Source organism: Bombus impatiens, unplaced genomic scaffold (assembly GCF_000188095.3).
Source record: "Bombus impatiens unplaced genomic scaffold, BIMP_2.2 scf_0582, whole genome shotgun sequence".
In the NCBI taxonomy this organism is placed as follows: Eukaryota; Metazoa; Arthropoda; class Insecta; order Hymenoptera; family Apidae; genus Bombus; species Bombus impatiens.
This window is the reverse complement of record NT_177001.1, coordinates 606706-624023: the sequence shown is the minus strand read 5'-3', so window position 1 is coordinate 624023 and position 17318 is coordinate 606706. Positions and strand designations below refer to the sequence as shown.

Genomic DNA, 17318 nt, shown 5'->3' with positions numbered 1-17318 from the left:
CGATTATTTCACGACGCAAAGTACAGTATACGCAATAATAATGCGAAACGTTCAAACAACGCGAAAATATGGGACAAAACTAAGATCCAAAATACTTTCAGAGAATCTTATAGATTAAACAAATTTTTCTGTAGAACAATGGCAAGAATTTGTTTACATGTCCGATCATTTTAATTTATTATATATCTTCGTGTTTCTTTAAGAAAAGTAAAAAGGTAAAAAAGATAGATAATTATTCTGTGCAACGATTAATATCAACATAATCGTAGATAATTAGGAGAAACATAATAATAAGGTGTTTCGCAAAAAAGCTTTTATTTACATTTGTTCCTCTTTCTTTAGCGCTATGTTTTTTTCTTTAATCTAAAATTGCAATAAAATTCCACAAAATCGCATTCACACTTATCAACAACTTGTTGTGGAATGTTTGACATAATAAATACAGCTTTCGACATAAATTAAAAACGAGTCTTGCATTTACAACTCAGAATTATGAGGGGGTGGAGATTAGGTACGTGTGTGTGTAGTGAACATGTGGACGTGTATGATCTTGTGTACATGAGTACCCAAGGGCTGACGCTTGTGTTAATGTCTGTTTACATGTGAATCTCGGTGCGTGTCGGATAGAATCTGCACAGATTCTATCGCAACGAATTTATATCTACTCACGACGAGCCCGTATACCTTATTTACAATGTCCATATAAACATATACACTGCGCTGACCGCTTATTTAACCTATTACCAATATTACGAAGTGAAGAAAGTAGAAAGTACTGTTTTGTACCGTAGGTTCAATGCGAAAGAAACGCGTACATACATACATAGAATGTATAAAAGAGATGACTTAAAAAAGGAGAAAAAATAAGGAAGAGAAAGAAAATAAAACAAATGAGTTAAAAAGTAAATTAAGAAACTACTAGAAAGAAGAAAAGGAAAAATTAAGAAATAAGAAAGGAAAAGGTGGAAGAAACGGAAGAAATATGCTGGCCTGTGCGCGAAGTTCAATCCTTCGTGTGTGGTGTCTCCGACGCGGAGAGGAAACATCGTTACATCGTGCTTGTCGCTCGACATTGAATTCGTTTAACAGAAATCGCTGATATCCGTCTCTACGAGCGCAGTAGCATCTACCGGCTACATCGACGTAACTTAATATGTAACAGGGAATTCTTAATCCAACCCTTAACTGCTAAATCAATCTTACAATTGGACTGAGTGATAAATTATTATCGACTGTACAACGCCGTTAGTCTTTTTTTTCTTTACTTCTTCTCAATTTTATCATCATATCTTCCTTCTTTTTTTTCTCAACTTCGCTTTTTTTTTTTTACTTTTTACTTTGCTTTCTTTCAACTTGACAACGAAAACAAAAAAGAATGTACATTTTCCTACTTCCTCGGAATTATTTCTTTTTCGCAGAACTACTACAAACCTTCCGAGTCTCGTTTCGTTTTTTTTCGTTCATTTATTTGGACCACGTGAATAAGTTTCCACTTTTTTATTGTTTAACATATTTTTTTCGCTTTCACTCTTCATTATAAAATATACTTCCTCTCGATATCGCAGAAGCCGTGAATTACGTGCAGGCGGGATCTCGAGGAAGAATACACGCGTATCGGTCGAACAGGTGATAAAAATGGTGTGTCGAGCACTTGAAATTTGTACAAACGCACGGTTCATTTTCGCTAGTGAAAATTTAACGGGCCGGAAAAAATTCCACTTCTTTCTGGAAATAACTCGTGTCGTTAAAACAAATTATTCCGTGAGTTTTGCAAATGAAGAGAGGTAAAAAAGTTATATAGTGAGAAAAATAAATTACTAGATGGCGTGTCCGTGGTTTCCCACGGGGCCTCGCCACGATAGCTTTCTTCACCGAATCACGTGTTACACCGATACGTTTCCACAGCCGAGTTTTTCTCGCTACTAGAAGAAGGTAAAACGAAAGAAAGCTTGCCTCCTATAAGTTTCCATTCTTTTCGATTACGATATACGATCGTTCGTTTGAATCACATGAACCTTAATAAGTACCAAGTGCCTAATGTAAGGTCAACGTTCGAGATACCCTGAACACTACCCATGTTAACAGGTAGAGGAAAGAAACTCTAATTACCGAGAGTTTCACGTATACATTTTTCCTTTTATCTTTTTGTTAATCTTCGTTACATTTTTTCTTCTCCGCCTCTCGATCGAGAACCCCGAAATAAATATTACGGATACCATGAACAGCAAAGGTTCGTCGGCTCGGACGCAGACGCGAAGCGGGAGAATGCGAATGGCGAGTTTTCATATTTTTTTCCATTTTTCGCTTTAAGGTTTTGTCTATACACAAGGACGTATCTTACATAGAGTTAAAGATAAAATTAGTTTCTTCGAAGTTGTTTAGACCATTAGTCGCCAGAGAGGGAGCCACGGAACATATTCTTATTCCTTGTACAATCTTCGTTGACGATCTCCTCTGACCATAATCTGCAACAGAAAGAGTGTAAGGAACAATCGCGAGAATATTGTAAAATATCGCATTTTCTTCTCGTTCTATACGATCGTAATTTTAAATCTCCCGAAAGGAAATTGCTGCTTATCCCTCGTTATCATTAAAGACTATATATAGAATCTCTTAAAAGAGCGGTATCGTTCGTATAGTCCGGAAAGCTGGGAGATTTCATGCGCGCGCATCCCGTTAATTCATTGTTTCTATTAAATTACTTTTAAAGCTGCTCTACATAGAAGAAGAGCAGGGGCAAGGAACTTTAATCTCTGCTAGGTAAACTTTTTTATCAACTTCTTAGCGAGATAAAACGCGCGGAATCTCAACTTTTAACGATTCACACGGCCGCGTTTTCCCGCTACCCGCGTTCCTTCATTTTAACCGATTTACGCGGGCGCCGTTGTGTATCAGACGCCTTTATGACGTCTGGGCAAAAACTTCATGGAAACTGTTCTTTATCTTTTATCGACAACGTATGTATAGTTTCATATTCCCTGTATACCCACTATACCTGTCATATACCTCAGCCAACACACTAAATTTGAATTTTAACTTTACAGTGTCTACAACATCCCATTTAAGGATAAACTAACCCCTAACTTGAAACATGAAACATTGATGATTTCTATCTATAATGTAAAATAAAAAACTATAGACAACAGTTTTTTCGCATAAGAATCACATCTACTCTAACAATCCCTACTATTGTCAGGTCTCGACTAAATTCACGTTTCATAAGGAGAAGTTAACTCCGAACTTTAAGTTAGATCTAGTTCGAATTGAGAATATGAAACACCGACGACGTCTATCATGAGGTATAATAAAAGCTATATACGACATTTCCTTTACATATCAATCACTTTTTCCCTGACAGTCTCCGGTTATTTCCAGTTCTCTATAAAACTTATTACAACTATAAGGAAAAGTTCATTTCTAACTTAAAACATACAATACTGATGACTTCTACAATAAGGTATAACATCGTTTACATATATCAATCACCTCTTTTCCTAAAACCTATACTTATTTTTAGTTTTCAATAAAACTCACCGAGTCGACGGGAACGAGAAGTTATAATTTGGAACACCTGGAACAATAGACTTTTACGTATTGATGTACAACTGATGGTGAGCCTGATGCTGACTCTGATGCGGATGCTGCAGCGAGTGTTGATGCTGGTGCTGATGAGGATGCTGATGCTGCAGCGTTGGGTGTCTCGCGTTGAATCTCACGCTTCCGGCCAGCGAACTTCCTCTACCATGGGTGCCAACAACGCTCGGTGTATCCGACAGTTCGTCGTCCTCTGCTCCTAGACTACGAAACCTGACGAACCCATCCTCGTCAACGAGCATCGTAGAGCCTGTGGTCGGTGTTTGCTCGTGGATACCGCCACCGCCTCCCTGCTGCACAGGCGTGTGTCTGCCGCGACTTTCGGAGTTCCTTAGAGTTTGTATCCCATTACCATGCCGGTTTAACGAGCCGCGACCTTCGTGCGGGAAATGGCCCATGGTACCTGACTTGCGAATGGAATGCCTCTCAAAAGTACCTGCAACAACGACCATATTATTCAGCATATATAGTCCCATGCTTGGCAAGGAAATTGTTTGTTTATTATGTTTCCAATTTTTTTTGTTTTTCTTTCGCTTCGTTACGGTTCGTGGTGTATCTCGTTTAGGTAAACCAATAATTTGAGTGTCCGAATACGCGGAAGAGTTATTTGTTATATCTCTAGTTCTGTTTTTCTTTGGTATGGGAGCTTTGTTAATGGAAAGCGGATATGACATTTTATGACATGTTAACGCGCCATTAAGTGTAGGTCCTAGAAAGGGTTTGACAGAAAAGTGTGCGCGATGAAAATTATTTTTTTAAATTACTAAGATTATCGAATTTTTTCGAATGGACATGAAGAAAAGGGTACTTGAAATGATACTTGAAATAATTGTTCACTTACGTTGGATTCTAAAACGGACACACGAATAGAAAAAAATCAATGTTCTCGGACAATACGCTATTCCGGTCGTGCCATCTTAGAGGTAATAGCGTGTCGATTAGAAGACAAAGCGTAAAAAGAACTGCTGATTTCGGGGTTTCAATATTGTACTAATACCGCGAGTCAGCGTTCTGAACTCTTCTCAGGGCACGAACTGTAACAGCACGTTGCTCCGGATGACCTAATTTATCGTTCTATATCTCGCAAAATTATTAGAAAAAAAACAACAATTTCATTTCTCATTTCAACAAGTATTTTATGGAAGTATTATGAAATATTCTTCTGCGAACATCCTCCTGCACCAGAGAATTATGTAACTATGTTTTCGTAAAACTGCTTTAAAAACAAGCAGATCTTTGTTTTTTTTTCTAGAAATTAAAAGAGCGAACTAACTTCTTTTACTCGTATTCTACAAAAAAAAAATTTTTTTTACGGAAGAATTTACTTTTAAACGAGATACACAAAAATTAACAAACTCTCTTTCAAATCTGCTTGTCACGTTTCAATGCAATTTAAGAGGAAAAAGAAGGAAACGCTGGTAGGACCCGTAAGAGGTTAGAAAATTCTCTCACGAACCAGAAAACGAGAAGTAATTCGCCCGTTGATTCAGCTCGTAACGTTGAATCACACGGTAGCGCGCGCGCATCGATACCTGATATGTTCAAATGTTCGGGCAGCGTGTTCAGCGGGAAGCTATCGTCGTAAACCTGTTTCCCGGTTCTCATCGTGTAATTCTGGATCGCCTGGTTGGTGCTACAGATAGCTGGGTAAAGCACGTCGTCCATATTCTCGGTGGAGGTCGAGCTACCGCATGGAAACAGAGCGAAGCCAGAATGGACCGGGTGTTGTTGCAGCTGTTTCTCCCGCAACGGGTACTGGGATAGACTGGCTACCCAGGCGAGTAAACCGCATACTGCTAGTTCGAGTAGCCTAACGGAGAACTGCCAGCCCCACCATAGCCATGGATGCGATTGTGGTCTTTCCTGGACATTCCCAAATATGCCATACAACTGGACGAATCCCATCAGGATGAAGAATAGGGCGGTAGCGATACTGGTAGTGATGGCAGTGCTCAAGGCCATCGTGGTAGGATCAGCACCGACTATGTGATTCGTCCCTGCCGTTTTGTTATTTGTTAACAGGATCTGTGAGCGTACCACCCGGTAGACGTACATGTAGCCTAGGCCAAGGATCACGCAGACGATGATATAGATGCACTGGCAGATCAACGGCAATATCTTTGCCTCATCCGGATAGCCAAGCACGTGCGTGGACACGTGCAGGGAGACACAGAGAACTATGTGTATCGTAGAGGACAATACCAATGCAGCTGGCGACAGAAACCTGTTGTTTAAAGATGGGGCCTCTGAACAACGAGCTAAGTATAGCACCAAGGTGGCGAACGCTGTGGATAATAATGGTGCTGGTAGGTACATGAGCACTCGGGACAGAGGCTCGGGCAGTGAATGGCCTAAATTGTAAGCGTCGTAGAACAGGTGAAAGCACCTTAAAGTACAGACGATGGTGAGAAGCAGATGAACCGTGAGGAAGTACGACTGGATGAGTAGATTCGTTGCTTCGTTGAAACGAACGATCTTGTAGATCGAGTATAGAGCCATTAGCGTGAACAAGATCGCAGCGACGTACACGTGGAGGAACCAAGCGATCCGCCAGGTGGATTCAAGGGGATGCGTGTCAACTTGAGGTACAATGCGGTCACCAGCCTCGTTGGGCCTCTTAGGAGGTGGAGCAGGAGGTTGTGGTTGGGGATACGGAAGCCTTTCCGTGTCCACTATCTCGATGTTCTCTGTCTTGAAGCCGTTTTCATTCCTGAGCCCGTGATAACTGTCATCGTCATGCCTCCTGGTATTAGGCAAATTGAAAATCGTCGGTTGTGTAACAGATTTGGAAGTATCTAACGTGCTAGACGTCCTGGTCGTTGTTGTAGACGGCGTCGTCATCTTTTCGGTAGTTGGAATTACCGGCGCATTTTGTGCCGGGCTCTTCGTAGCCAGAGGCTTCAAAAGTATCTCTGGAATATCTTGTTTACGACCGTTGCTGCCAGATAATATTCTCGAGATGCTTGGGTAATGCAGAGTAGGTACAAACTCGTTAGTATTGTTCCTTCTGTCCAGCTCGCTGGACTCTACCACGTTCTGCTCCTTACTGGGCGTATTCAACGGTTTGTTTCTAGAATGAGAGTGTCTCTCTGGCACTTGAGAGGGACCCTGAAGATCGGGAGGCCTAATGGGTATCCTCTCATGGGCTGGCGTGCCGCTCGGTGGTGGTACCGGTCTCTTGAGACCCGAATGAACATCCGAGTTGGTTCCTCTCAGCGTTGGCTTATTTGCAAACGGATGAAGGTACTCGGGAGGCAGGGGAGGGGTGAAGAGGGCGCGAGACGGGGGAGCGTACGAAGGCAGTTCGCGGAAGGCCGGCGACATGGTCGCTCGAGGAACAGGAGGATACCTGACGGATGGTATCGACGAACTCGTCGTTGTGGTCGTGGTAGTGGTCGTCAAAGGCGACGGTACCGTCGACAACGTTGTACTGGCCGAAACTTGAGCATCATAGGCGGGCACGCTGCGTTTTGTGGTCGCCGAGCTGTGCGCTACCTTGTTAAATATGGCCGCGAGGTTTTTCTCTAACGCGGTGTTGTCCAGGTTAAAAATAGGGCTATTAGGTCCACCATCGCCGCTCGCTGAACAAAGAAGGATCGAGCAGGAGGACAGTACCATCAGCAATGTCGACAGGAGCAGACGCATCATCGGGGTCATGATGATGCTCGATGATAGTAGTAGAACCTAAAGCACTGACAGTTGGAGAATTCAGCCGGGCATCGGTTCATTCCATAACCATGAGTAGGAAACGAGAGAGCTTGCTGGCACGCACGCACGCGACGACGAGTGCACTCAACGTTCTAAGGACACTTGTGAAGACGTCTATGTATCTTCTTCTAACGAATCCCTATATTTTCTCTGCCCTCTGGCTCAGCGCGTTCTTTAAAAATCTCCTCCGTCGATATTACAGCTGCGCGGCCAATCTCGCAACGAGTCTTGCCTGACGAGGTGTGCAACCTGAGTCAAATATTACATTCCTAAATGTACAACGACGGCGGCGGCGATGGCGGGCTAGTAGTCTATGCGTTCTTGGCGGATTCCCCTGTTGCGGTGTTGGTTATCAACGGCATCTGTTGCATTTCCACCCTTCAGATAGTAACTATATCACTGGCCTGATCTTTGGGAGCGGTTTCGTGGTCAATTTACTTCGTCCTCCGAACAGTTGGATCCCTCCTAAAACGCTTCGAATTCTCTCTCGCTCTCTCTCTCCGTTAGCTATACTTGTATATGTGTATATATATATATATATATATATATCTACATTTTAGAAGAGAATTCTCTGAAACCAAGTTTCCACGCGATTCGTCGATAAACGGACCCAGCTGAATGGACGTTAGAAATTAAGACAGGACTACAGTTGACTATATTCTCTGTCCGTTGCTGTTGTTGCTGCTTTCTATCAACGGTATAGAACCACACACATAGCATATACAACATATACTAAAGCTGACCTTCTTTACGGATTTTCTCTACTTCGTTATATGGTAGAAGGGAGGCTCTACACACGACCAACTATTACCGCTTCGGCTCGTGTACTTCCATTATATCATCGGGATTCAATAAGCCTCGGATTATTTCGCCGTGGTAACGGCGTTACAACGTTGCCTTGTTCCCGGAGCAAGACTCGATTTAAAACCTATCTACTTTTACGGACGATAGAACGTCGGCGAACTTGTTAGCCGGGCTTAATCCGATATCATCATTGCTCGAAGCCATCCCAGATTCGCGAGAGCCTCGGGCGAAACCTGAATTCCTGAGGGTACATTTAATGTCTAGAATCAGTCGGAGTTCCTTCTGGATGGGATGGTCTCGTAGTTACCGCGTCCATTCATTTCCTCGAAATGCGTGCGCCACCGTTTCCGCCTGTTCCTCTTTGTCGCTCTAACTGTTTTTGTGCACTTGCTGCTGGCCACTTTTCGCCTCTCTCAATTGGTATCTCTGCGCGGTTACGACCTGTGAAAAATATTTTTCCGTTACTTTTCTTTCTGTTATTTCAGTCGAATATCGATTACGCTCGTAGAATATGAATTAAAAATGTCCGATGAAATTATATGGGATGAAAAAAGATAGTTATTGGAAAATGTAGTAGGGTAGAAGAAGGGGCCGAACCAATTATTCGCGCGATAAGACGCATGTTATATCAACCGATCTAATTTTTAACCCGATGAACTTCTTCTAATTTTAATATCACCTAATGGCCATAGAAAGATTTTATGCTGAGAAAATTTATCTAATTTTGAACTTATTATATATAAATGACCTTATTATATCTCTCATGATCCATGAATGGCATTTGGTGTTCCTTACTTTGTGCTTATTGTAAAAAGGAGATTGAATTTCAATAGAATTATTTTTGTTCAAGATAAATCAAAGAAAAGGCGATAATATTCAAAACAACCCACCGATTGGAAAGGTAACTGTTTAAACATACGGACAGGAAATATGTATATTTCAATGTCTATCACGTGATTATTTTATATGATGCTAAAACTAAGTGCTGCATAAATTTACTGGCAACTGATCGAGCTAAAATAATATATGACTAGATTTTATTTACAATTTATTTTTCGGTATTTCCAGATTTCACGTAACATATTCTGCTGTAATAAAATCCAGCATCAGATGAAGATATGTAATATAGGTTATGCTAACAAATTATGTTAGTAACCGTCAGAGACACATAGTTTGCCATACATATTATGATTAACTACAACGCTTGTTTTTAACCCCGAAGGGTTAACGTAAAAAGCAATCTGTTTTTGAAGTTTCGCTTATAGTAATCCCTATGTAACCTCTAATAATATTCCATAACGTTCTATTAACTTTATAACTTAGTTATTTGTGAATTGACAAATTACAAATTAAGATCATTTGCAATTTCGTAAGTTATAGAAATCTATTTATACAATTTTTACAATTTGGGAGAGTTAAGATGTTTACTTTAATTATAATTAGTTATTTTATTATTTGCTTATTTCGTTACTAAACTTGTTATGTAAGAAAACTTATTAATTCTGATGAACTTATATCTTATAACTTGTAAAATTTCATTAATATTATTTCAGTTATGTAAGAGGACCTTAGTGTAACATTTTCTGGCATATATTCGCCCATACTTCTGTTCTTCGTGTCATTAACCGGCAGAATAAAGAACCTGCCGCGACAAAGACGAGACATCGTAAGAATAAACGAATAAACGGGTCATAGAGCACAGAAATTAAAGATTGGAAGCGAGTTTTCAATAGGACGTCGGTAAATGTAGGTCCCAGTGAAATAGCACTTTCATAGAATATAAGGAACACAGATAAGGCACGTAAGCCAATACGAAGTAAGAAGGAAAAGACGGTGAAGTTCCACTTAGAGCCTCGTCAATGACACAATAGTGAGACCTGATTTAAGAAACTTAATTTTACGTTAACAATCGATCATCAACTGAGCCGTATGAGCCGGGTCGGCTGGTATTAAATTTCGGATATATCAGCTAGACGGAAGCCGTTCGAACGTAGACGACTCAGGCTACACAGGGGATGCATGTTACAGGAAATTGGTCGACCGGCTAAAAGAGCATACGCGAGTGACTCAATTTTCTAACACGATCATTTACCAACTGAAAAGTTTGCAACAACAAAGAGGTAACCTTAAACTGTATTCGTTAGAAGAGCGACAAATATATACAGTGGTTCGGAAATATATCCGAATACTTGAAAAAATCTTTGTTGTAAGTATATGTAATATGTGTGTTGCACACAACATTTTCATGATTATATTGGTACAGTTTAAAAGAAATTAAAAAATGTACGTATTTAGCGCAATGTTGATTTACTGAAATTACTAAAAAATGGAGCTGCTTCCTTATTGTAGTAGCTCCTTCAATTACAGCGGGTCACCAGCCATGCGGTGCATTTAACACAATAGAATACAATTTAATACAATTTTCATTTCCCCAAATATTTCCATTTGCAATACAGGATGATATGACCCGAACGAGGAAAATTCCAGGGATGTACAAAACAGTGCATAATGCAGGATTTAAGCTGGTAATCGATGATTAACGTGTTGCGTGGATTACACTCGCTCACATGTAAGCACATAAAATCATTATCGTATTAAACAATGGAGCTCAAAGATCTCTGTCGATAAAGTAAATCTCGATGAAATTTCATTCCATCAAATATGTACTAATTTACGTCCAACAAATATGACGTTGTTTAGCGAACTCTGTCAACCACATCAACTTTAGCTATAAAATATAACTCGAAAATATATATATTATAATACTGTGTGAAATTAATTTCATTTGAACGTTAACAATTTCAAAATTGCATTATACTAATTCAAGTAGAAATTGCGCAATCGAACAAGAACTATTCATACAATTAATTGCATATACTGAATTCGACGATAAATTATCTCCCTTATTTTAAGAAAAATTCTTATCGATTAAATTTTTACAACACGAATATACGATTATAAGTTCTTCAAATTTTCGCGCTAAAACGCTTCCAAATGAAACTGCTCTCACAATTGTTCGTATTATTTACGAGGAACTTTTGTTTGCCCCCAATTGAAAGATTCGGCAAAAATACGCGAAATCACCGAACATTCTCGATTCATACGAAGCACAATTACTTCCGGAAATCTGCCCCTATCTATTCTGGTATTTATGTCTTTGTTCCATACAAACGTATACGTGCGATCCTGCGCGAGCACACATGATAAATATTTGTAGAAATAACAAAATATATATCTCAACGCGTATATCCCAATGGACCGGAGGGCTTCGTGTTGCGTCCCAACTTTTTCATATAATGGCACACGATGATCCGATTTTGCGATTGGATCATACAGGATTTGTCTTTTCAGCTATTTACGAAAAGCTTTCAACACAAAACTTTTAGAGTTCACACATAGGTTTAAACAATGTGTATTCTGTTTCGACTCATGCAACAGATACATGAAGATTATATATTTCATGAGAGATTGTACATGCGGCTGATCAGAAATTATATATCTATCGATGATGCTGTACTTACAAATACGATTTGTATAAATATTTCGGAAGAAAAAGTTTAAGTTGATACTAATACTCAGTAAAAAATATATTGATTAATTATTAAATGTAATTACGCTATTTAGTTACTTTTCTTGGTTTTGACTATTTGACTCGAACTTTGACTTTTCTTTTGAAGCTTTATTTTATCATTATTGAGATATGTATAATTTTGTGTGCTAGACTAGATTATCCGCGTAGTAGTGACACACGTATGTGAATATGAGTGTATGGAAGTATGTGTGTGCACAGCGTCTCGAAAAACAGATGAATGCAACTGTTCCGTTAGTGGTGTGGTATAGATGGTGAGGCAAAGAGAGTGCTGAGACGCGTGCAAATGTATATCGACGAAGATCCTGCAAATCATTTATTAAATAAATCTAAAACTGTTTTAATATAAATTCTCAGTGTAATCTTAACGTTCCTTTACTTTTATTTCGGCGATTAAGATTCACAATTCTCAACAATCATTAAAAGAAATTCGGGGAGCCGAAAAATTTATCAAAGAGGTTAGGTTAGATTCTGTTACATTTGAATCAGATTCGAGTTAGATTTCATTAAATTTATTTAAATATGTTTGAATAAACGAAAATATCATTCCACCAAAAAGACATCAAATGTATAATTTGTAATCTTTTTAAAATCGGGAACAGTTACATTATTAATCATTATAATTATTAAGCGTAATGTTGCATTATTGTATTATTAATAAGATTAAAATAATTTAATTCTGGCTTAGTATTATAGGTGAGTTACGACTGGAAGTTATATTTCGCAAGATATGTATCCTGAAATCTCGAGGTCTCGATTTGAAACATGGTTCGAGAGTAGTCGGATATCGGAATTCGATGGAATTTTGTTTCGCGAAACAGTCTTACAATTAGCGTAAAGCAGCGATATACCAAATGGCGCTCCGCGCTACATTCTTAATCACGTGACTCATACAGAACCAATGCCATTACTTACTACGGGAAAGAATTGCTTGACGTCAGTTTCGGTATAGTATGCGATTTGTTCAACTTTTACAATTACTCTCCATGATTGTTCGTGACTTAAACCAAAATAAAACGAAAACCTCGAAATTCGTCTGCATAGACTGGGAATTCGTCGAGGCGTGAAAAACTTAATTAAAATTTACTACGGTCAAAAGTAGAATTAAATGAATTAATCGAAGCTTCAGCTTTCCTCATTCCTTTATTTGGAAACGAAAACGTAGGGGAAAACCAGTAAAACTTTCCCGTAGAAGCTAAAATCTACATTTAACCGTCTCTCTTGTTTATGCGGCATTGTTACGTTAATTCATTTGGTCTTCTACAAATTTCATTCGTAAATTAAAGTCGAAAGATTCATGTACATGAAAAACAGCTTCAAAAATATATATATGTCGGAGATGTAGGGATATTGGGTCTTTCTTTTGGAATTTTGGGAAGATCCCCAATACTTTGATCTAAACTATTTATTATAGCTGTACTTAAATAATAGAACTTAGAGGTAGTTGTTGTGATACGATCTGGTTATGTTTGCCCGAGATTTGTGATAGTGGGCTTGGGTTCGAGGTGACACAGTTGGTCGCCGAACGTAGCCACGGTCACGGGATGAACGTTTTTACTTAACAGTAGAAGTACCAATATTGAGGGACACACGCTGTATTACCAACAAGTCCCGGGCAGGAGCAATGACGGCTGTACGCGGGTCAGCCTAGTAACGGCGCCTGGAATTTTATTGATATCCCCGGTCAATATGCAAATGACAAATGTGATCGTATCAGTCTTTTATTCTTGTGATCACCTTGGAGAGTTTACACGCATCGTCTTGTCTGTCAGTCAGAAAGATACCGTGCGTCACAGCTAACGGCACTTTGTGTTTCAAAACATATTCAATTGTACAAAGAGTTTTCCCGTTGACCGTGGATTCGTTATTGAACCTAAGAACATTGTCTTTACATTAAGAGTGTCTAATTACCACGATTAATTGTTAAACCCTGTTAAATCAGTATTTGTACATATAATTGTAAATATAATCTCCATTGAACAACTACGATGGCTTGTCCTAATGAGGATACGCAACGCGCCCCTAAGACTAACGCCAACCCGACATATATATACGCGATTTAATGCTTTTTGACTACAAAAAATCGTCCGAGAACAGTCGTTCATATTGAAACGTCGATTTATTTTTTTGAAGTATGAAAAAAAAATGCACGTCGCCCTTTGAAAATCGGCGTTTCGCTTGAAACGGTAACACGACTTACCGGCTGTGATTTAGCGGCTAGTTGGTTTCGTTTGGCAAATACACGCGGCGTTCGTTAGTTTGCGCATCTACGTTTCTCTCACCCTCTATCGGTCTGTGTTTCTCATTGTTCTGAACCTGTGTTGATCAGTTCACATAGCATAACCGAGGCTTGTCGATGCGAACACAGAATTTTATAGAACGAACGCTTTCGAGAGATCGGATTTTATCCTCGATCAATAAAAAGTCGATATATGTATGTGATAATAACGTACGGTTAATAATTGGATCTATGGTTGAACCATCAAAAAGATGGTGTAATCACGTTTCTTGTTTGGAGAAATATGATATGATTAAGGTCTCGAAATAATTTCGTAATTAAATATCCAAGAATTAACATTGTTTGAATCGAACATTTCTTTTTTGGTGAATTTACATTATTGAATTTTGCTTTTTTAGGTTATGTATGCCGCTGAAATGTATTCTTCACTGTAAGGATCAACAATTATATATATATTTTATTATATTAGTAATAGGAACAATGGAAAAGAGTAACATTTTTTAAAGATTAATTAATAGTAGAGATTAAGTCTGTTCGAATTTTATATACTGAATTGAATACATTGAATTTAGTGTGTCATGGAATAGATATTCGTTCGAGCAAAGAAAAACCACCCGGAAATGTAACAAACCGTCTAATGCGTGTAGCCATATATGACAGCTTTTACACCGTACAAACCGGCTGTTTAGTGTGTCGCGCATGTTTCTCGAATAAAAACGGCGATGAAAACCGCATCCTGGAAGAACGTCCTTTGGAATTGCTGTGGAACAAAAGCACGCTTTACACATGCTCGTAAAAATGCAGACACGTAGATCGTTTAAACCGTACGAACGCACAATTGCTTATCCACGGAGGTTCGCAAGATACTCTTGGGTCGATCGTCGATAAAACCTCAATTTCTCATAGGAAGACTAATTTCAGTTCGCATGAAAAACTACCCCGACAGTTCGGTTCCACGAAAATACATGAGAAGTTCCAATAAAAAAAGAGCGAGCGAGTGAGAGAGAGAGAGAGAGAGAGAGAGAGAGAGAGAAACGACCACACGCGAACCGGTGGTAGCAGATGCACGAGAAGATGGATTCCCGTTAAAAACGGCCGATATCGTCAAAAATAATGGCGTGGAAGGAACGCATTTTGGCACGACGGACACACTAGATACCGTGGAATGGATTCGAGCCAGAGAGAATGATAACACTTAAACAAATTTTGCCTGCCTTATCTTGTCGTATATTATTCGAGGTCCAAAACATGGGGATTATACCGGACCCTTTCTGTCTTAAGTATGGTAGCACCATATTAACTGGTTTATGACTATTACTCTGTCAGTAATTAATTATTGTAGCCAAATGTATCAAGTAATTGTACGTCCAACCACCCAATGAAGAAGAAAGAAGCTATGAATTTCCTAAAAATATACTTCTCTTAATAACTGACCACACAAAAAGCTGGTCCCATGACCAGTTAGGAAATCAGTGTTGTATGTTCTTTGTGACACCTAAGCAGAAACGACCGTAGACAGCAACTAGTCGGTAATGTCGTTACTCGCAATTATCGTGATAACTGTGCTTTCTTCCAATAGCCGGCGCTTTTTGCACAGTGATTGCGAGTCGTGCCAGACCCAAACGCACACGATGACGCTCGCCTTCTATATATATAATGCACGTGCTACACGCTGGCACCGACCAGCTGGTCAGAATCGGGACGAGCAGGCCAAGTAGTCGAGTCACGCGAGGAATTCAGCTTTGCAACGCAACGAGCGCGCGCGGGGCGCACACATACATATACACAGTCAATGCACCGCGGGGATTAGCAGCGTTCACTTTCACGTGCAATTATCTGCCTTTACGAGCTTGTCTCCCGGGAAGCATTATCGCGCGAGGGAGCGAGAGTCCTCTTGTTCCTCGTCCGTAGGGCGGACAAAGACGAGCAGGCAGACGGTTCTCAGTCGAGATCCGGCTGGTGGGCGAGAAATTTTCCAATTCTACTTTGTTAGTCGTAACAGGTTGTTCTCTCGTGAGATCGAAACGTTTACACGCGATCGTTGCTTTATACCCGTGCAACACGAGCGCCTTGGGAATTTTTGTTTGAAAGAATGCAAGCGCGAGATATATGCCGATATATACATATATACATACATAAAGTAAGTGCTTTTCGAGAATGCGCCATTAATGTTAAACCGAGTGTTTGTAAAGAAATTCTTCAGGACTGTTCTTTCTATACATTTATTTTTTCTATACATTATTTCGTTTTGATTTATGTGTCCTCTTCTTTTATCTCCCCTTTTTAACTATAAAGTTATGCTAGAGGTTGTTAGTTATAAAATCTTGGTGGCGCTCATGGTTGATAAAAAAGAGCTTACCATTAAAAGTTGTGTATATAGATTTCTATTGTGGTAGAAATTTCTTTCTGCTCCATGATAACGCAGAACAACTTAGTAATACAGTCTCCTAAAAACTTCCAATTGGGCTACGAACTTCTTCCTTATCCCTGTTCACTTCTCGACTTCCTCGCACAGATTACCATCTATTTAGAAGTCTCGTCCGGTTTTTCAAAAAAAAAAAAAAAAGAAAAAAAGAATGAAAATAAAGAAGAGAAAAAGAAGAACGTGAAGCCGAACTGATTAACTAAGGGACTATACTCTTTGAATCCAAGATTAAAAAACTTTCTCCCACGCTTACGGAAATGTACAGAAGTGTCCTCTGGCAAACAAAAAACCGTGCAGATGGAAAATATTATATTTCCGAAATTATTATGAAAAAACAAACAGGGAGGAGAAAGAAACGTACGCATATCAACGATAGGACAAGAGTTGGTGAAACTCGAGTGGTAAACAGCTTCCGAACTCCGCGCCTCTACCGTAATACCATAGTGTCGTGTTTCAGATTGAAATTCCCTAGAAACGACAGATTGCCATTTCGCGAAACAAACACGAATCCTGCTAATTGGCAATTTCGCTTTCTCTAACATAAACTTCCGCAACTACGGATATTCATGAAGACGTAACCGTTTTCATTTTCGTTATCATTTCATCTCGACTTATTTCCATCTTCGTCGTTGCTGGCTTCATCTCTCTCTTATTTTATCTACAGTTAACGTTCCTCTCTCTCTCTCTCTCTCTCTCTCTCTCTCTCTCTTTCTGCACGGTTAACGTCCGTTTTTTAACTATGCCATCTCCTTCGTTCTCCGTTGTATTTGCAATGCATACCGGGACTCGTGCTACCCATGGAAGATTATCCCTGGGGCATAATAAAAATTTTTCCTTCCAGATGCTACCAGACAAAATTTCCTTCGTAATGGAAGTCACTCTATTATCTTACCTCGGATAATTAGGTCGAACCGCTCTAGGTATTTTTTCCCCCAGCGTTTTCTCCCCCACTCTTGTCC

The 17318-nt window shown here is 39.5% G+C and overlaps 1 protein-coding gene and 1 long non-coding RNA gene across 2 annotated transcripts in view; one reads left to right on the top strand and one right to left on the bottom strand.

The window, feature by feature from the left end:
* Positions 1-193: 193 nt before the first annotated feature.
* LOC100740632 overlaps positions 194-17318 on the bottom strand; it is a 127180-nt gene continuing 110055 nt past the window's right edge. Inside the window, exons 3-6 of the mRNA XM_024369542.2 lie at positions 8414-8547; positions 5127-8347; positions 3535-4030; positions 194-2465 (exon numbers count right to left, since the gene is read on the bottom strand). Of these exons, the coding sequence (XP_024225310.1) occupies positions 3588-4030; positions 5127-7251 (2568 nt within the window). The 5' untranslated portion in view covers positions 7252-8347; positions 8414-8547 and the 3' untranslated portion in view covers positions 194-2465; positions 3535-3587. The remainder of the gene's footprint in view (positions 2466-3534; positions 4031-5126; positions 8348-8413; positions 8548-17318) is intronic.
* Positions 13893-15403, top strand: LOC112213311. Its single transcript, XR_004462246.1, has 2 exons — positions 13893-14247; positions 14333-15403. It is a non-coding gene; the product is annotated as an uncharacterized LOC112213311 (long non-coding RNA).